At 31.6% G+C, this 22,298-nt stretch overlaps 1 protein-coding gene across 1 annotated transcript in view; it reads left to right on the forward strand.

Annotated features, from left to right (window-relative positions):
- Positions 1-415: 415 nt before the first annotated feature.
- LOC111698487 (transient receptor potential cation channel subfamily V member 6) overlaps positions 416-22,298 on the forward strand; it is a gene marked incomplete at its 5' end in the record, with an annotated part of 31,026 nt that continues 9,143 nt past the window's right edge. The window contains 22 exons of the mRNA XM_023468836.1: positions 416-451; positions 1,657-1,750; positions 1,834-1,911; positions 2,511-2,650; positions 3,041-3,160; positions 3,778-3,882; positions 4,126-4,193; positions 6,467-6,611; positions 7,337-7,426; positions 7,960-8,067; positions 9,262-9,344; positions 10,032-10,121; positions 10,534-10,590; positions 10,915-10,968; positions 12,121-12,155; positions 12,677-12,728; positions 13,565-13,732; positions 14,614-14,700; positions 15,712-15,822; positions 18,039-18,122; positions 19,338-19,447; positions 21,897-21,979. Coding sequence (XP_023324604.1) covers positions 416-451; positions 1,657-1,750; positions 1,834-1,911; positions 2,511-2,650; positions 3,041-3,160; positions 3,778-3,882; positions 4,126-4,193; positions 6,467-6,611; positions 7,337-7,426; positions 7,960-8,067; positions 9,262-9,344; positions 10,032-10,121; positions 10,534-10,590; positions 10,915-10,968; positions 12,121-12,155; positions 12,677-12,728; positions 13,565-13,732; positions 14,614-14,700; positions 15,712-15,822; positions 18,039-18,122; positions 19,338-19,447; positions 21,897-21,979 — 1,998 coding nt within the window. The remainder of the gene's footprint in view (positions 452-1,656; positions 1,751-1,833; positions 1,912-2,510; positions 2,651-3,040; positions 3,161-3,777; positions 3,883-4,125; positions 4,194-6,466; positions 6,612-7,336; positions 7,427-7,959; positions 8,068-9,261; positions 9,345-10,031; positions 10,122-10,533; positions 10,591-10,914; positions 10,969-12,120; positions 12,156-12,676; positions 12,729-13,564; positions 13,733-14,613; positions 14,701-15,711; positions 15,823-18,038; positions 18,123-19,337; positions 19,448-21,896; positions 21,980-22,298) is intronic.

A 22,298-nucleotide genomic window follows, 5' to 3' on the forward strand; every position in this document is an offset into this window, starting at 1 on the left:
TTTTGTTCGCATAATTTCCGGTTTTTTCACGAAATTTTCGCATTATTTTTTTCGCACCGCACATTCTATTTCACAAAAAAAAACAGATGGAAACTAAAACTTACTATTTCAAAACAAAACACTTTTGGGGACTTAAATTCCCATAAGCAGCAAATAAAATCCTTGTTTTAATATTTAAGGAGGAGGATATCTTTTTGAATTAATGCTAAAGTGTCAGAAGAAAAAGAACTACAGAGAACTGGATGAGGCATTAGGAAAATTTACAAAAATATTGATTTGAATCATTTAAGAGGAGAAAACATTCTTCGGTTAAAGGATTTGAAAATGGACTTTTAAAACATGACATTCATATTATGATTTCAATTCTTAAATAGCTCAAAATCAGGAAGTTTTCGAAAGATAATGTTTTTGTAAAATAGATGTTAAACTGAAACCCTTCCTTTATAATGAGGTAACTTAACTTCACAAACATTCATTGCACTAATTAAAGTTAAAACTGGAGTGTATAAAGTCTATGAAGTCGTTTTCTATTCAAGAGTTTTCTGGTTCTCACTGTCCTGTTACATTTGTAACCTTTGCTTATAACGACTTCCATAATTGTTAACAATTCCATCCATTTGTTAAAAATTCCTTCCATTTGTTAATAATTTCTTTCACAATTGTTAACAATTCCTTCCATTTGTTAACGATGACTTCCATTCATTTGCAATTCCTTCCATTTATTAATAATTTCTTTCATAATTGTTAACAATATCTTCCATCTGTTAACGATGACTTCCATTCATTAGCAATTCCTTCCATTTATTAACAATTCTTTCTATTTGGTAACAATTTTTTCTATTAACTTCCTTCAATTTGTAAATAATTTCTTCTATTTATTAACAATTCTTTCCATTTGATTCCAATTCCTTCCATAATTGTTAACGATTTCTTCCATTTGGTAACAATTCCTTCCATTTTGTAATAATTAAAAAAAAAATTTCCGACATTTTGTGAAATATCTCCAACGATATGTTCATAATTTTGAACAAATTGTTCCTGACTTTTAAAAATTTTAAGAATTCGGTGTTATGAACATGATATACTACAGGGTTTACCAATAATAATGGGAATTCAGTGACGAATTCGATATCGTCTTTTTAAATAATTCTTTAATTTAGTATATTGATACCTACTGAGAAAGCTGTAATCTGTAAGATTTTCGTCTGCTATGTTTACAATTTGTTTGGTTGTTTTGACTGCATACTGTTGTACTTAGCAAAACAAGAAAATTACGGTATACTAACAGAGTAAACTTGTCCGTCTTCACTGTTCATCTTGCGGAGACATTATCGACACATCTTTACAGCCATTTACCATTTTCATAAAATAAACTCTATCAGACATAATAATATTATGGTTTTTGAAATTAGGTATTACAATGCTAATTCATAACAAAGACGATATCGAATTCGTCACTGAATTCTCATGTTTATTGGGACACCCTGTACAATTGAGCAGTGTGAACAGACCTATAAGAGATTTAAAAGTTTTTAATAAAACTATTTGCTTTGTAACAAAATCAAAGACACTTAATTTATGCTTCAATATTGTCTTCCTACTCCACAGTTTTATAGTTCTCACTGTATGTTTAAAACCCTGATCTATAATATGTAGGGTCGAGGCAGAATGGTTCCAATTTCTGAGCTTATTTTTCTGAGAAACTCGGAGCGGTCTAGAGACAATCAACTGCCTCAGATTAGGGATTTAGGTGAAATATAGTTAAATAAAACTACTAAATATGTTTTCTAGGATTTTTTAATCTATACTTTTAAAAGCAATATTCTGTTGCAGGAGAAGCAGTGGATAATTTTGACTTCGAAACAAGTGATATTGTTGCAGAAGCAACTAAGAAGTATTCTCCCGAAAAAGGTAAAAAAAAAACAATATCAATTTGATATGAAAAAAGAAAGATAATTAATATGGTTTATTTTGAATATTTAGATCTAAAAGGTTAAAACATCGCTCCAAACTGAAAGCAGAGCGTATAATAACTATTTAATGATTTAAACAAATCATTAAATCATCTAAACAGATCATTAAATCATTTAAACAAATCATTAAATTAATAAAATCTCTAACATGCATATTAATAACTAGCTAAGGTGCCCGTGGAATTTCAAAAAAAAATGAGAAAAAAATTGGTTTGAAAAAAATTGTTTTAGCTTTTGTTACTTACCGGGCACCAATGGGTTCCCTAAAAAATTCAGCTCATTTGGTCCAGCCGTACGTTTGGCCCATTATAACTAACATATAGCCATATATGAGCAAAGAGCTTTATTACATAGAAAACTAGCTGAAATGCCGGCGTTGCCCGTGGAATTTTACAAAATTTTACCATGGGTTTCCTCAAAAAACGTTAGCCCATTCAGTTCAAACGTTTGGCCAGCTATAGCTAACAAATACATAAATAAATATGTATGAACTTTTTTATATAGATTAATGAAATCACTAACAAACTCTTATTTGAGATCCTGAAATGTTCCGAGAGTGCTGTTGGCGCCTGTCAAAGCGTGGAGCGGTTGGAGAAACTGGTTTACATGTGTGCTTTCTCATTCCTACCTCTACACACATTGAGCTTGCCAAACGAATGATTAAACGATTTCCAAAGGTTACAAACATATCTTTACACATTTTTGCTGTTCTTATAGCTTTTAACTTTAATCCAACTATTTTCGACCCTGACATCTGGTTTTTCAAGCTATACATATCTGTAACTCAAACTCTGGTTAGACGCCTTCTCGGAAGATGATTGAAGTTAAATCAGAAAAAAAACATAGTGAATTATATTAATGAAGAGTTTGGTCAGTGAATTAAATTTAATTCTGGCCTTGGGGTATAGTCTAGAGAAGCAGATTAGTGCAATGAAGGGATTATCTCTTCATCTGTTCAAAAGTTCCAGCCTCTTTTGCATTTATTTTCTGAACTTCTTGTAGATTAAGCTAAAATGAGAATCATCATTTTCTCAAATCGAATAAATCAAATATTCTTTATTTTTCAGTTGATCAATGATATCTTCATCAGTGAAGAGTACTATGGTGAGAATGTTCTCCATCTGGCAACTGTAAATGAGAGTCCAGCAATAGTTAAATATCTTCTTGATGCTGGAGTCAACTATCAGGTATGCACAAGTAGTTTTGTAAATCAAAAAAAATTTTAAATTCCAACGATTTTTTTATTTTTTAAAAAATTGAAAAACGAACCAAAATAATTATAGTTTTAGCTTTTGCATTTTTGTCCCAGTTTAAATTTAAAATAAACACAAATAAAAAATTTAGCAAAAGCAAATTTTGAAGAAAAAAAAATTTCTCACTATGTGAGATGTTTACCCTGAGAAAGATATATAAAGAAAAACAAACCAATAACGATCAACAGCACTTGCACAATAACATGTTTTTCACTTATCTTAAAGGGACCGTTCACTTATTTGGGTAATTTGAGGGTAAACTAAACAGCCTATTCGCTGTTGATTGGTATTAGTCTTACTTTTCAAAGACGACTGTGGCCGGAGAAAAAAGCCGATTTTTCGTTCAGAATTCGAGCGCAATTCAACTAATACCAATCAACACCGAATAGAATGTTTCGTTTACTGTGAAATTACCCAAATAACTTAACAAATAACTTCTATTTTTAAGTTTGAACCATTTTGATGATCAAATTGTTCATTGAATTTTGAATTTTAGTTTTAAAATAGTTTCGAAATTTTTGGGATATAATTATTTTTTTTTCAATTTCCAGGAGGCATGTTTCGGTAATTTTATGTGCACTGAAGACCAACAGACGAACAGGATGGATACACTGGACTCAGAACGGGTTATTATGAATGCTCACACTGATTATCAGGTAATCTATAACAGAGGGAAAAATTCTGGAGAATTTTAAATTATTTCTCCGCAATTGTACGTATACTGTCAATCTAAACAGTTTTGTGAAGAAGAAATTGATGTTTTGCAGTAAAATATCCCATTCCTTCTTCACATGATTGGAATCATATAAATTGACCCACCCCCGCATTTGGAAGATCATTTGGAAGACTATGAAATTGAAAAGCTATCATTATTTGATTTAATTTGTTTTCTTGAAAAGGGACATGTGTACTGGGGTGAATATCCTCTATGTTTTGCAGCTTGCCTGGGCCAAGAAGAGTGTTACAGGTGAACATTTTGTTGTTTTTAAAACTTAAGGAACAACTTGCATATAGTGTTGTTAATCGTTTTTGAAAACGATCGTTTAACAATCTTTTTTTTGTTTCGTTTTTCAATCTTTTTCAAAAACAATGGTTTTGTTTGGAAAAAAAATCTTTTTGTGACCGGTTTTTTACGACTGCTTTTTAAAAACGATCGCTTTTGAAAAAAGATCGTTTTTGAAAAAACGATCGTGTTTGAAAAAAAATTTATTGACAATTATGTTAACGATCGTTAACGAAACGACGAACTTTATGAAAACGGTCGTTTTTGGAAAAACTATCGTTTTGAAAAAACTATCGTGCAGATGCCCTTCAGGTCGGTTTCCTCTTTTCGTTAACGATCGTTAACGAAGGGTCGTCGTTAAAGATCGTTAATGAAACGACGGTTTATACATATGAATAATGATCGTTTTTAAAAATGATCGATTTAAAAACGACCATTTTTAAAAAACGAACTTTTTGAAAAACTATCGTTTCGTTATCGATTTTTCATTGTCGTTTTCATTATGAAACGATCGTTTTTCAAATTAATAAAAACGTTAACGTCCCTGCTTACACAGTGATCCGAAGGTTGAAAGCTCTCGCCCAAAATTTTTGGAGAATTGCTAATTACTTGTCAAAAAAAACGAAAAATGTTCTCGAAGTTATAAACAGAATTATAAGGTATATACTATATAATAAGTTGTGCCATTCTGTTCTATAATTTTGAACAAAATGTTTGTTTTTTCACATTAAATGTGCGATAGTGAGATATTGCCAACACATATTAGGTTTTTTTTTAACGTTGCATTCTCAACAGTCAAAAGTAATAACTTTTCAAAGAAATTGTGCATGCCTTGCATTACTTGCGTTCAGTAAAAATATGTGAAGTTTCAATATAATCGTTGGTTTGAATACAGGAACTGAATTCTTGCCACACATTCTAATCCCTCTATCTTCACAGCTTGATGGTGTAAAATTTGGATATTTCAAACTTAAAATATTTTTTGAACAAAATTTTACGTTCTATAACGACATCGGATTGCAAAGATAGGGATTAAAATATCAGAGTTTGAGGCAAAAACTCAGTTCCTTTATTGAATACATATTTAATACAGAAATAGCCAGAAACACAGTGAAAATGGAAGACGACATTATAGCAATACTTAAGCGTTTGATGCGATTTTATACTATACAGCTATAAAATCACTAATTTAGTGAAATGGGTTTGTTTACAGTTTTTGTGTCTGATGCTCTTTGGTTTTTAAAAAGTTCAAAATTGATTCTAAAATTCGTCTTTCTATTTCAGTTTTCTGGTTATCCTTGTAGTTCAAAGTGGAATACTTAATATCTTTAATATTTTCCTGTCTTGTAACTTGTTCAAACAGAATCTATAATTCCCAGTAGTCGGAAACAATTTAGCATAAAATGTAAATTAAACAAAAAATACAAAAACTTCCCCTCTTTGGCCATCAAAACAACTATTCTAAAGGGCCGGGATGGGGGGGGGGGGGTTAAAATGTATAAGCAAATTGCACATTTAATGGTTTAATGCTTAAATTTATTACTATTTTTTAAATCACTTTTAACTTTTTAACACAAAACTCCTATTGTTGTCCTTCGTTCTCGACATTTTTTATTGTATTATTTTAAAAACACATATTTTAGCTCTAATTGATTATTTTTTTCCCGTAACATTCCAGTTTGCGCGCCTTTTTCCTTTCCATCAACAAGTATTGACAGATTTGCACTGCAAAACTGTCAGGCCTGATTTTCACAAAAGTGTTTCAAGAAATGGCACAGAAACATAAATTCTATATTCTGTTATTGTATAAACATGTAATCAATTCTTAATATTAAACTGGGTTGCCATCAAAATAATGAACAATTTGACAATTTCACACTGCTGACCAACGTTAGATATTTATAAGGGGAGAAAGAATTAGAAAAAAATGGTTAAAAAGGAATGAAGAAAATAACAGCTAATTCACTATTAATAACTACTAGCTAAAGTGCCCGTCGTTGCCCGTTAATTTTTTTAATCTAATTTAAAAGCAAGTGAAATATATAAGCAATACGGACACCCTAATGTAAACTAGAATTGTCTGAATATGAATTTGAAATTGTTAATTTTGCATTTTAAAACAGGATTTTTTCAATCTACGCATATGAAGGATTTTGTCGCCCGTACTCCAAAAATCGGGTTGTCATCTGTTTTTTTCAAACAATAATTAATCTGAATTCAATATTGAATACTTTTAGACTGATACTAGCCAAGGGTGCAGATCCCAATGCGTTGGATACCAATGGAAACAATGTTTGTCACATGATGGTAATCTTGAATAAGAAAGACATGTTTGACATGGCCTATGAGACAGGAGCTGATGCTAGAATATTCAATAATCAGGTAATCCAGTTTTTCAACCAATTATTTTAATAACAATAAGATTGTTTAATAACCATATCATAACAATCCAAGCTGTAGAACCAAATACGCAAAAAATAACCAAAGAACCAAACATTCAAACTTTTATGTTAACGAACCTTAAAGCATTTGTTTCATGATTCATACCATTTTTAACTTTTCTGAAATATCAGAAAAATCTTAAGGAAATTGTCGCAAACTCTAATTTTGTAATCCCAATATATTTTCAACCTAATGTCGTAGACCTTAGATATTTAAAACTGCAAATTCTGTTAGATCAAATAATATAAGTTTGAAATTTCAAAGCCTTAAAGGGAGTGTTCGCAAAAAATGAAAGGGGGTATAGGCTTAATGCGATAAAAAAAGCGTTTTTGATCGCTACTAATCTTACTTTTATCTGTTGCGTCTATAAGGAGAAAATTGTTAAAAACGACAAATACCGAAGAACGTAGTGTCCATACAAATTCAGAAAGATGCAACCTGCGAATTAGACCGTAAAAAATCTATTTAATTTCAAACAAATCATTCAGATATTACAACCTATAGTCATCGATTATCTTTCGCCACATTTGTATATAGTTGATTTTTCATAAAGTTTAGTCATTTTTTGTATTTTAACATTGGTAATAACGATGGTAAAGCTCTTATTTTCTATGCGCTTTAATTTAATATATTTTTTTCAAGAAAAAATCTATTTTTCTGTTTAGGGATTAACACCACTGACCTTAGCCTCTCTACTCGCAAAATCCAAAATGTTTTTTCATATTCTAAACATTGAAAGGGATGTTTACTGGCAGGTACAACAGATTTATAAAAATATAAAAATTTATATATGTAAGCTTCTTTCCAAGTTAGTTTTTACTCAAATTTAGGGCCTATGAAATTCTAATCCACATAGATTCAACCTGCTTACACAAAGTATCATCAATTTTTAGGACAGGATCAACTTTGAAGTGTCGCAACGCCTTGGGCTTTGATTTTTACCGCTCTAACTCACTCATGCTTTTATGTAGCCCTATACATGTACAGTTTAGCATTTTAAAGCACTTGTTGTTTGCTTTGGTTATAAATCACAGTGTTTCCCATAATGCTTTGACCAAAATGATTAATCATTATTTTAAAATCATGGAAATGCGGGAAAATAAGACTTGTAAATCTGCCAAATTTAATTATTTCTAACAGTTAATCTTAACATGGAAAGATATGCTTCTTCTTTGAATATATCTTTGTCTGAGAGACATTAAAATCTTGACTTTTATCTAAAGAAAATGAAATGTTTAACATAATAACATTAGAGAATAACAACTTTATTTTGAATCTATGATTATAGATTGGACATGTTGTGTGTGCTGCATATCCTCTTAGTTCCTTCGATACTATTGATGTTCATACTGGAGAACTTGATGCTAAGAGTGCTCTTAATCTAATCGTATTTGGGGTGAGTGTTCTATATTATCTAGAGGATGTTACAAAAAATGAAGGTATATATACTATATAGGCTAGATCTAGCACTTTCATTTTTGACATTATGCACCGTGAAAATTTGTGACTTTGAATGAATTTAAAGGAATTGATTCTTTGCCACAAACTCAAATTTTCTAATCCCTATTTCTTAACAAATTGATAGTGTAAACCTTTGATATTTCAATCTTATAATATTTTATCTATCAGTATCCATAGTTTGAAATATCTAGGCTCTACGACAATGGGTTGCAAAGATATAGGGATTGGAAAATAAAATTTTGCGACGAAGACTCAATTCCTTTAAAGGATTTTTTGTAACATTAAGGGCGGTAAAAAGTCTGGTCTGTGTAAACAAATTTTCTCAAATAGCCCATAAATTTTTTGTTACCAAAGCTTCAGATCTAAAAAATTTTTTTCTAAAAGCCCTTAAAAAATGGATGTAGATTGTAGAAACAAGTATTACACTTTGATATTTGTTTAAAACAAAAAATTTTACATTTTTAAATTTTAGAATTTTGGAATTTTTTTCAACCCTTCGTAGCACCTGAACTATTAAAGTTATCGGTCTAATTTTTTATTCAAAAAGCTGGCCTTAAAATATTGGACTATGAACATGCATTTCATCCCTACGCTTATTCTCTTAAGCCCTTTCTTGGATGGGACTGGGACGCCCGCCATACCTACCCTAGGCTATAAATAGATTCAGACCTTTATTGGGTTAAAGATTGCTTTTAATAAACTTTTCAATATTATTTACCTGAAAAATGGGAAAAACGCAAATTTAGAAAAACATTTTTGTTCAAAATCAAAATTTTACCCTCAAAGAAAATACTGGGAAAAAATATACCAAAATCAAAGCAACTCAATATATGTTCTACCAGCGAAATCCTGTATTTGTAATTTATCACATTGAACATCGAAAACATTTAATTATAAAAAATTTAATCATAAATTCAATAGAAGTTTCCGTCTTTGAATATGATTTGTTTATGTTTGTTTAGGATATTCAGACAACAAAATCGGAGAATAAATTTGTTTAATTTGTCCGAAAAAAACCTCATAATTTTATTATTTTCCTCTTTTTTGTTCTTTTTTCTCATTTTCAATTGACCTCCACCCCTTTATGCTATATAATAGCATGTATTGGAGACAAAAAGTGATTGTTAAGGTAGAAAATGAGCATCTGGATCTGATTGAAGGTGTTGTGGTTGATTTATTAACTGCTAAATGGAATTCATTCATCAGAGGCAGGTTAGTAAACACTTTTTGTTTTCACTTTTAGCAAAACTAAATCTTTGTATTCGATTAACTTTTTTGGAATTGCCGATCTGCACCAAATGCTGGGAAACATATTTGATTTTTTTTTCATGTTAGTTTTTGATCCATGAAAGAGCTCCTCAAAATCTGAAAAGTTTAACAAGTTTTCAATTAGTATGATGTTACATTATTACAGTGCTAACTTGGGAATCCGCTTTGCCTAGAAACCAAGTTTTCCCTTAAAAAGTCAATTTGATATTTTAAAACCTAGCTCAGAACATTTTCGTTGTTCTATACCGAGTTCCCCGAACAGTATTTGAGGCAAATCGGTCAAGGGGTTCATGAGTTATGATCGTAAATGCAAACAAACAAATAAACAGGATAATTACGATTTACTATCTTTTGGAACAAAGGCCTAAAAAAGGGTTCAAATCATTCATTAACGCGAAAAATGTGGTTTTCAACTGTCTGGGCCTTAAAGTTTATCAAAATTCAGTGAAAATACGTTTAGCTCTGTAGATTTTTAAAAAATAAGACCGTTAATTTAATACTTAAAATTTGTTTTGAAATATTTTAACGTTCTTAACTTAACTTAACTTTCCACAAAAATGACGCGAAATGTTTTTTTTAAAAGAAAAACAAACAAAAAAGTGAAGAATCTGAAAATAAAACTATGTCTAGGTTTTGGCGCCAGTTTCTTCAGTTTATAGTGTTCTGGCTCCTGGTTTGTACAGCCTTCCTACCTCGTCCCACCACCACCTGGATATGCAGGAAACTAATCAAATCATCGATCAAATGTTAAAAAAAGTTCTTAACTAAAAAAAAGTGTCTCACGATAAAACGTTTCCGAAATGCCCGTGTTTCCGATTACTTTTCTGTTAGCTAAATGTTTCATATTATTCCATATTATAAAATATTGAAAATTACAAAATTTTCCAAATCCAAGTTTTAACAACAACTGTTGTATAGAATGTAAATTAGGCAGACACTTCTTTAAAAAATATTGTTAACTTACAAAACTTAATAATTTAAAATGTTTCCGATTACAAAACAATGATGATGGTTTGATAAATCAAAGCTGTAATTTATACAAATCCTTTTTTGGAACACCTTTCATTTCCAATAGCCGCTATTTTTTTTAAAATTATTTTATCACTCTGATTCTGATTAGGCTTAATCTTAGGAAAAACCTACAGGATAACGTTAGTCTCACATTATTCACCAACTCCAACTATGAGTTGTAAGTATATCTACATATTATTTATTTAACATTTGTAATTAATAAAAAAACGTAAATATCGGAATTTCGAGTTCTTGCCACTAACTCAAATTTACTCATCCCTTTATCTTTGTAAATTTTAGAATATATTTCATCAACATATACGTCCTGTTTCTCAACATTTTACAATTCGTAAATAATTTCAATTGTTTAATGCATATTACATTATGCAAATTCATATTAATTTAAATTAAATGTTTTCGACGAATATCAATCTTTTTTCAATAAAGATCTAGGATTTAAAACATTTTTCAAATACATCATTAATCTATTAAAATATTTAAGAGAATCGGAGAAAATAATTCCCCTGAAAACTCTCAACCGCTCTTCTCCTTCCAGGAACTTTTGTATAATCTTAAAACCACTTAAATGAAATTTAAATAGACTAGGCTTTTAGGGCGCCCATCTTATATTTCAACTTTTAATTGTGGCTTTATCTGTGATCATCTTCTCTTTATACAGTATAAAACAAAAACAAAAAAGTTTGCAGATTTCATAATATTTTTACGCGCACTTTTTTAAAATTTTACAAAAATAAAAATATTTTAAGCACAAATTTTTTAAATTTTGATCAATTATTAACCTTCCCTGGGGGTCACGTGAGGTCCCACAAAAAAAATTTTCCCGATCGGTTCAGCCATTTTAACGTTTATTGGATACAAACAAACAGACATACAAACACCAAGACAAGCCAAATTTATATATAGATTGAACCGATATAAAAAAAACGAAAATCTTAATAACCCAATATGGGCACAACATGCCCAATGTTACAAAACTTCCAAAACAAAACGCCCAATAAAAAACGCCCAAAAAACTGTGCTTTTCTTGTTGTTAAATTCTTATAATTTCTCTTTATAATGGAACTTTGTGTGAATACATATATGCAGACATACCCTAGACTCACCAGGCTTGATGTGTTCAGTTACTTCAACTTAAAATTTTACCGCGTTTTGGTCTATCATTTTACTTTAAAAGTTTTGGTTTATAACTTGGCTTAAGAGTGTTGGTCTATAATTTAACTACTTAAAAAGTTTTAGTTTATAATTTGGCTTAAAGAGTTTTGGTCTATAATTTAACTCAAAGAGTTTTGGTCTATAATTTAACTTAAAGAGTTTTGGTCTATAATTTAACTAGAAGAGTTTTGGTTTATAATTTAACTTGAAGAGTTTTGGTCTAAAATTTAACTTAAAGAGTTTTGGTCTATAATTGAACTTTAAGAGTTTTGTTCTATAATTTAACTTAAAGAGTTTTGGTCTATAATTTAACTAGAAGAGTTTTGCTCTATAATTTAACAAGCTTTTAACTTACGGAGTTGTAATTTTCTAGTTTTTCGTAAAAAATGCACCACGACATAAAGTACAAAAGAGTACAAACGAAAAATTTATATTTAATTGGGTAAAAATGTGACCGAAAGTCGCTGCTATAGCTGGCACAAGGACCAAACGGTTAAATCACTGTGGAAAGCATGTTTTACAAAAATGTTTTCAGAGATTACCTGAACCTTAGTATTTCTGATAAACTAGGTATAACTTTTCATTTAAAAATTTGAAATCATTTCCCTTTTCAAAAATGTATTTGTTTTCGAAAAATTTGGTTGGAGCGAAAAAAAAACTAATTAAAAAATTGCTATAATAAAATTCGAAAGAACCTATAGAAAAAGGCATCATTTCAGGGTTTGTTTTAACACATTTCAGTGTTGTAGGGGGTTTCAATTGTGCTCTATGTCTTCTCTAAGAGTACAAAGGAATTCATTTTTTTTGCCACAAACTCTGATTTTTTAATTCCTATATATTTGCAACCTAATATTGTTGACCTTTAAATATTTCAAACTATGAATTCTGTTAGATCAAATATGCTTAAAATATCAACAGTTTTAACTATCAGGTTGGAAAGGTATACGGATAGAAAATTTGGGTTTGTGGCAAATAGTCAATTCATTTAGAATTGCATGTAATATTTTGTAACAAGAAAATAATCATATATTTGAGGAGCCTCTTAATTAAAGACAAAAATGTAATGCTAAATGTTACTTCTTATTGTATAGTACCTGAATCCATGTGTTATCGGCTGCTGATTGAATCTAGTTCAGTAAACAGGTAACACTTACAGGTTACTCACCATAGATGAGGCTTATCTGACAACCTCAAACTCATAAAGGAATTGAGTCTTTACCACAAACACAAATTTTCCAATCCCTATATCTTTGCAACCTGCTGCTGTAAAACTTTGATATTTCAATCTTAGATTATTTAATCTAACTGAATTCATAGTTTAAAATATCTAAGGTTCACTACATTGGGTTGCAAAGATATAGGGATTAGAAAATCAGAGTTTATGGCAAAGACTCAAATCCTTTACCGAGAAGGGAATTTTTTGGCGCACTGTCCCGGTTTGCTCATTAAAATTCGATCCGGCAATTAAAGAATTTATAAATAAAAAAAAAGTTTATTGAACCCTCATGGTAAGAACAAAGACTGAATGCACTCCATTAGCGCATGATCCAATCAGGGTTCAGACATGTGTTTGTTGTATATTCTAAACCAATAGAATTAGTATGGTGATAACAGCTATTTTTCTATCTATTTCATTATCCAATCAAAGTTATGAATCCTGCAATCAGTAATTAGAAATATTTACTTCTACTGAAACTATGGTGAATAACTCTCTACAGTCGTCTTTGAATTCTCATATTGTGTGGTTAACCTTTAATGTAAACTTCATCTAATGAATAGTGCCTTTATAGATTCAAAAGTTAAAGTTTTAAAAACGTAATTTTAAGTGACCCTTCATTTCAAAGATTGGCATGTCCGATTCAGAAGCGGTGCCATTCATAGGGTTGCCTGGTTAAGAATGAAAGATATCTCAGTGTTGCAAGGCACTCTTTAAATGATGGGTTACTTGAAATTACACTTACAGTCTCTTTAATTTTTAGTTCTTCTGCCGATTATCCTGTGATAGAAGAGGGTTGGATACCAGAAGAGAGTAGGATACCAGAAGAAAGTAGGATACCAGAAGAGAGCAGGATACCAGAAGCGTCTGGTTTACAAGAGAGCTGTCAATCTGGAAACTGGTCTACAAACAATCCTTGCGGACTTTGGAGGTACAGTTAATTGACATGGCTTCAATTGTTTTATGATCCTAGCCTTGCTTTTCTTAAACTTATGCCTCGTGTATAAACGAGAGGGATCGAGTTGTATCTCGTAAGACAGAAACCTGAGAACACAGGCTGAGTCGTATCTGGATATATATTGACTATGGTATTCAAGATGAACCTTGAGTTCTAGATCGAGTTGTATCTTGTAAGACAGATACCTGAGTCATATCCTGATTTATATTGACCGTGGTATTACTGAGGAACCTTGAATTCTAGATCGAGTTGTATCTTGTAAGACAGAATACAGATAGAGTCGTATCTGGATTGATACTGACCAAGGTATTAATGGAGAACCTGGAGTTCGAGATTGAGTTGTACCTGGATTGGTACTGATCTAAAAGTATTTATTGGAGTAGGGCATTTGCCACATATTCTGTAAATTTACAATATTTTGATTGTTATAAAGAAGCAAAAGCAAGAATACTACAGGGTGTTTCACTGGACATAACATTACTAAATAATGGCCAGGCTTGAAACTCAACAAGATTATTCAATTATTAGCTTTTAAAGCTTTTTTATATAAAAAATATATTGTTTATTTATCAGATGCAAAGTTTAAATTTCATTTCATAAATTTAGAAATTTGAAAATTCTTTATATTTATACTAATCCGCTCAATAAAAAAACAGACAAACCTCATTTAGGAAAACCAGGATTAGGGGATTTAAAAAAAAAACTTTTCCTAGAATCAGACTTGTAAATTTAGATTCAAGAATGAAGGCCGCAATACATTTTTAGAATACGATATTTTCCTGTTTTAATCAAGAAAATGTCACGTTTAATTAGAGGTAGATATATTTTTAAATTATAATTTATTAATTTTTCAGCATTGAGTCTACTGAGGACAAAGTAAGAGTTCTCTCCGAGTTATTAATCCTACCACTCACTGTTCTTTATATTTTTACTGGATTTAGGTAAGGTTTAATGATGAATTATTTATTAATTCCATAAGTTAGGGACCATATCAATATCTTTATATAAAAACTGTGTCAGCCTAAAGGAATTGTAACTGTAATGTCATGTGACCCTCGATACAAAGATGACAATGCCCTATTTACAATGTACACTTAATTGAATGCTTAGTCTGATAAAAACAATGCGCAAGTCACTTTCGAAGAGAAACCGCAAATGAAAATAAACATTTCAAAGAAACTAAAATCTAATTCAAACTTGATCAGACAAAGCTTTTAAGGGTGTCTTTGTTAATCGAGCATTACCATATGTGCATGGAGGATCAATTAAAATTACGTTTACAGTCCCTTCAAAGGAACTGTAAATGTAATTTGAATTGTTCCTCTCTATTAATGGAGTGGCATGTCCTGTTCACAAGGGTACCTGACCAGATTTGTCTCATCAATTAANTCCATATTAATGGAGTGGCATGTCCTGTTCACAAGGGTACCCTGCCTCCATATTAATGGAGTGGCATGTCCTGTTCACAAGGGTACCCTGCCTCCCTATTAATGGAGTGGCATGTCCTGTTCACAAGGGTACCTGACCAGATTTGTCTCATCAATTAATAAACACTGTTTTAAATAGACAAGAGATCATAACTTTTACATTTTTGATCAGATAATGGTTTATATTAAACGTGACAAGAACAGTTTCTTCAATGAAATATCAAGATTATTGACTTTATTTCACATATTTAAAAAGAACGAACTCGTAAACTACAAGGTTACTCACAAAGAATGAGACTGTTAAGATGACTCAAAACTCTAAAATTATAACGATGAGAAGCTTGATTTTTGTTTTTGTATTCAATTGAGTATTTTGATGGTTTCCGAAGAAAACGGACTAATAACAGATTTCGTACGATCGTCTTTAAAGTCTCATCCTTTGTGAGTAACCCTTTAACTCATTTGCTTGAAGCTGATGAGTCTGTGATAAGGTGATTTAGGGATTCTGTAATTTAATTTGTTCAGAGAGATGATGTTCCTACCCTCAAATATATTCTGGGAAACCTTGATAGTTTGTCCTTCTAGAATCATCTTTATGTTAGGAAACTTTCTCATTATTGTTGCATTCTCCCTCAGGTAGTTAATATTGTTGTATTCTCCCTCAGTTAGTTAATATTGTTGTATTCTCCCTCAGGTACTCAAAAATATTGTATTCCCTCACAGGAACTCATTATAGTTGCATTCTCCTTCAGGTACTCATAATATTTGCATTCTCCCTCAGGCACTCACAAATGTTGCATTCTCCCTCAGGCACTCAAAAATGTTGTATTCTCCCACAGGTAGTCAATATAGTTACATTTTCTCTCAGGTACTCATAGGCATTCTCATAATTGCTGAATTCTCCCTCAGGTACTTTATATCATTCTCATTATTGTTGTATTCTCCCTCAGGTAGTTAATATCATACTCATTATTCTTGCATTCTCCCTCAGGTACTATATCATTCTCATTATTGTTGTATTCTCCCTCAGGTAGTTAATATCATACTCATTATTCTTGAATTCTCCCTCAGGTACTTATATATATCATTCTCATTATTGTTGCATTCTCCCTCAGGTAGTTAATATCATACTCATTTTTCTTGCATTCTCCCTCAGGTACTTATAACTATCATTCTCATTATTGTTGCATTCTCCCTCAGGTACTATATATCATTCTCATTATTGTTGCATTCTCCCTCAAGTACTCAATGTCATACTCATTATTATTTCATTTTGAAAGAATTGTTAACTGGGAAAAACTCGAGTTAAATTTGAATTAAAGGCTTAGCTCCCGCGGCATCTTTAACTCTGGTTAAATCTAACTTCTTACAAAAAGAATGTTTGCTGCATTTCCTTTTTATAGTAAAAGCTAAAAATGGGGTAGGGAGGCAGGGGGGGGGACCTTTGACCATTTCAAATGTTTCAAATACCTGGTACAATGATTCGCATGATTTGAAATTAGCTCCCTAAATTCTTGAAATCCCCAGAATATTTTCTAAATTTTATTCTACTTACACTGGTTTACTCCCCTACCCCTCCTTCCTCCTCCTTTTATAAAAAACATCATAGTTTTAATGAACCATGAGCTTTACAATTTTTCTCTGGTAGGTTTTTTATTGTTGAATCTGTCATGGCTCTTCAAGCCTATATGAGTGATTATTATCAATCACTAGTTTTCTTTTTTTTTAAACATCACTTAACGCGTTTCATTTTTATTGAACAAAAAATAGAAATTCCGGTTGCTTCGTAACCCTTTCTTCTAGTCCCAACATTGACTTTTTATTTGAATTGATTTATGAAAAATTATTGCCGTAAAACCAAAAAGATAAATTTTTAGTTGACAATGAAAAAATAGGATTCTGTAATTTAATTTGTTCAGAGAGATGATGTTCCTACCCTCAAATATATTCTGGGAAACCTTGATAGTTTGTCCTTCTAGAATCATCTTTAATTTTTAGTTGACAATGAAAAAATAGACTAAATATATGACAATGAAAAAATAGACTAAATATATGACAATGACTTCCCAAATTAGAAAATATTTAGCTTTACAGTAAACTAAAATTGAAACGCAACATGTTTAACACATTTTCATGATTTTTATGTATTAAATTATTTTTTTTTCAAGTCCCTGGTTTTTTAATACAGATGTTATGAAGACTGTGTTCCTCTATTCTCATAGATTTATTTGTATTTATTTATATCTAAATAATGTCCAGTACCCATTGAATTCGAGTGTAGAGCGCAATATGAAAATTATTTCTGGATCAACCCACCGGCATCAATCACTCTCTTCTTAAATTTTTTAAATAGTTGGAATACTAGAGAAATCCCCCCCCCCAAAAAAAAAGTTGAGATGTGCCACGCCCGTGCGAAGCTGCTAAATGAGATTTACAAGGGGGTATGGGGGATTCAGCCCTCACCCTGGAGGTGCCAAATGTGTGGGACTACCCCCCCCCCACTATATACTTTTTTAAAATCTCTTTAAACGAGCTGAGCGTGAAGAGGGGAATTACAGGATTACTGAGCATTAAGATATGAACTCATAATTCTATGGTATTTGTGAATTGGTCCATATATCCGGGTTTTGGTTCAATTCCAAAGTTTATCAGTTTGGTTTGGTTCATCAGTTTTTAATATGGGAAGTGTGGGGGGGGGGTTAATATTTTATTTATGTACTTAACCAATTTGGGGAAATCTGCAATCCGCAATCTACATATTGCTTTATTCAGTTAACAATTACGAAACCTCCTTTGCCCTAAATCCCAAAAAGTAGGATTTTTTTCAGGATTTTATTAAAACTTTCGTTCAGAATGACCTGCAGGCGATCCGTGGAGGATCATGTAGCTCTTCTTGTAGTTCTATCCACAACCTTTCATTTCTTATTCTTTTGCAGGTATACCAGGGGTTGGACAAAAGTAATGGGCTTAATCCGTTGGTAATTTCCTAATATACGATTTTTGGACCCCCCACCATTGTAATTTGACACTTGGTAACACCAAATTTTCTACAGACTGCGTTTGGTCCTAAAAATTGAGATAGAAGGCTGAAATTTTGCATGCAGCCTCTAATTTTAGTCGTCTACATGGATCATGAAGAAAATAAGAAAATTTGAGATCGAAGGTCATTGACCTCAATTTTGACCCACATGACTTCAGAAAATATGGGAAAATACCACTTTTCCCCCTCTAATTCACTTATTTTAAGTTAATCAGACATGTTTTCACTTTTTTTACTAACCCATACATCATGTGCTGATATTGACACATATATCCCACCTCCAGTTTGACCTCCCTTCAATAATGGGTCATGTGAGTTATCAAATCATAGGTTTTTTGGTGTTCCGATTCCATTCTGCAGAGACCCTGCATTTAACCTCAGATGATCCTGGAGGTCGTGACCTCCAAATGTCAATGACCTCCGGAGGTCAAAATATGAAATGCAAATAAGTGTCAAAGTGCAACCCTCCCTTTATACACCTTTACTAGTATGACTTTGTGACCCCGCGTAGCTCCTCGAGTTTTGTTTTTATATACAATTAAGAGAAAAGCAAATGTTTCCGGTTTTGTATTATATTATCCAATCAATAATTTAGAAAATAATGAAATTAAATATGTTTAAACTTTTTGTGTGTTATATATTTACAACCTACAGGGTGTCCCAATAAACATGGGAATTCAGTATCGAATTCGATATCGTCTTTGTTATGAATTAGCATTGCAATACCTTATTTCACAACCATAATATTATTATGTCTGCTAGAGTTTACTTTATGAAAACGGTAAAAGACTGTAAAGATGTGTCTATAATGGCTCCGCAAGATGAACAGTGAAGACGGACAAGTTTACTCTGTTTGTATACTGTAATTTTCTTGTTTTACTAAGTACAACCATATGCAGTCAAAACATAAACAAACAAATTGTAAACATTACAGACATTACGCTTTATTAGTAGGTATCACTATACTAAATCAAAGAATTATTTAAAAAGACGATATCGAATTCGTCACTGAATTCCCATGTTTATTGGGAAACCCTGTATATAAATCTGTACAATAACTGTGTTGTATGAAAATAAGATAAATAATTATATGTAATAAAGCATTTCTCAGGGCCTTCAAGTTTGTCGGAACCTTTGTGATAATGATCTACAGGATGCTGGCAAAAGATCTTCTTAGATTTGTTATTGTCTACGCTATAATAACAATAGGATTTTCTCAGTGTAAGGATAATTTTCTAAATATATTTTGGCGATTTAAAAGATTTTTTTTTTTATTTCCCAAGTTCTAACATACTTTCATATTGATTTACAAAGGAGCAACTTCCTTTGTCATGATATATAGCAAAGTTGCAACTTCTTTTGGTATGATTAATCATGTTACAACTTCTTTTTGCATTGATTTACTAAATTGCAACTTCCTTTGGTCCAAGTTTTAACTTCCTTTGGTATTATTTACAAAATTCCAACTTTCTTTGGTATAATTTACTAAGCTGCAACTTCCAAGTTTTATTTGGTAACAAATGTTAGTTACGTAAATTATGACCAACAAAATTTTCAAATTGCTTTCAATTCCAGCTAAAAATAAAATATATAAATGACGTTTGCATATTTAAAACCAGATCTTCAAATTATATCTGTTACATACTAAAATCTACTGCACTGGTTTTTACAATATTTTAAGGAAAATTAATCGAATGACAGAGGTTTATAGGTCCTACTGTGGTGCATTCCTAAATGGACAGCAAGCGTAGTTTCTAGATACCGTTCATACAAAGATGAAAATGCCCGTTTTACAAAGGGACCCTTTCAAAATTGTAATATCGTTTTAGAGGTTTAAAAGGGTTTATTTAGGATAATTACTATGTAAATATATAGATGTTTTCCTGCAGAAGAAAAGCACAATACACTTTGTAGAGAAGCCACAATGAAAATATCAGTTTTCAAAATTATAATCTATTTAATTCAAGCTTATCGAAAAAGCTGGCTACCGCATTGAGCCGGGTATTGCCATATATGTGTTGAGGGCTATTTGAAATTATATAGCATCCCAGCATCATGACCTATACATCTCTCCATGGAAAAGGAATACAACTGTTAAACTCGAATTTTGATTTTGAACAGTTCAAAGAATACGTAACACAAACATTTTGCAATACTGCAGACCAATTTTAATTAGAAAACTGATTTTCATCCTATTTTGCAATAGTGAAGACCAATTTCACTTAGAAAACTGATTTTCATCCAATTGGTAATATATGCTTTATAACAACAATAAAAACACCTAGGTTGCTTAAACGTCGCCTACCTATTATCAGTTTTATGGATTTCACAGTATATCTATAATAATTATACCTTATTAGTCAGATCCAAGAAATATATATACCAGGAACCGCCATATTTGATGCGTTAAATCTGTGTACTGCAGTGGGAGGAGATCAAAACAAAGAATTAAGGGGCAACGCATCATTTTTGAGGGAAAAGGGCCTTTATGCACCTCTGTTATATAAATATTCTTTTTTTAAACGTACATACTGATGGAGTTCTAAAGTAATTCATCTCAATTGTATTAATTTAAACTATTTAATGTTTCTTTTATCGTAAAGTGATTTCTCTTCACAAACTCAGTACAACAATTCTGACTTTATTTGCGCATTTTTTAACATTAAAATTTGTTTTCTCACCGGACATAAACTGCACCATGCACTGGACATAAACTGCACCATGCACCGGACATAAACTGCACCATTCACCGGACATAAACTGCACCATGCACCGGACATACAATACACCATGCACCGGACATACAATACATCGTGCACCGGATATAAACTGCACCATACACCGGACATAAACTGCACCATGCACCTGACATAAACTGCACCATGCACCGGACATAAACTGCACCATGCACCGGACATAAACTGCACCATGCACCGGACATACAATACACCATGCACCGGACATAAACTGCACCATGCACCAGACATACAATACACCATGCACCGGACATACAATACACCATGCACCGGACATAAACTGCACCATGCACCGGACATAAACTGCACCATGCACCTGACATCTGATGCGTTACAACTGTGTACTGCAGTGGGAGGAGACCAAAACAAAGAATTAAGGGGCAACGCATCATTTTTGAGGGAAAAGGGCCCAAGGGGTGGAATAAGAATATATTACTATTGCATTGTCCATATTGACCAGAAAGCCAAAAATCATAAGTATTCGCTCTAACTTGATATATTAACTTGTTTTTTGTTGGACTGTAATATCACATCAGAGCTGTAGTCCTTTCCCTTCAACTTCTGTGGGGGCACTGGGCTTGTTTACATTCCTCACACAGAGTACAGTACATAATTTGCGTATATCTGAGTTGGCCGTTCTTGTATATAGTTCCTTGGTCAGATCTTTATTACTAATGAGAAGAATTTTCGACTCCATTAGATTTCAAAATAAACTATGATTAATTTCGTAAAAAAATAATTTTATTCAAAATATCTATTGAAAATATACTTTTCTTATGATACATTTAATATTAAAAGTCTCTGTTTTTTCAACTTCCGAGAGATAATACATGAGATATGAAAATATTAAAAAATCAGATTTTTATTTTGATTCGTCTGGATCTCCATTTTAAATTTATAATGCCTTTTTTCAGCATATTTTATAATTTTCACATCGTTCTCCGGAGAGGGCGGTGCTAAAAATCCTATTCCAGACAGCGGAGAAAGTATTATGCAGGTCTACTTTATAATATCAGGAATTCATGAATACAAAAGTCTCTTCACTGTTGTATACAGGGTGTCCCAAAAAACATGAGAATTCAGCGACGATTTTGATATCGTCTTTGAAAATGATTTTTCATTTACTGCCTAATAGGAAAGCTAAAAACCGGTTAAAGTTAATCATTTGTTTATTTATGTTTTTACTGCATATTGTATTGCACTTAATAATATTAGAAATTCGTTATACATACAAACACAATAGTAATATAGTTCGTACATACATACACAATAGTAATACAGTTCGTACAGTTGTTTCTCTTTACTGTTTATCTTGC

This window comes from Eurytemora carolleeae, unplaced genomic scaffold (genome assembly GCF_000591075.1).
Source record: "Eurytemora carolleeae unplaced genomic scaffold, Eaff_2.0 scaffold167, whole genome shotgun sequence".
NCBI lineage: Eukaryota > Metazoa > Arthropoda > Copepoda > Calanoida > Temoridae > Eurytemora > Eurytemora carolleeae.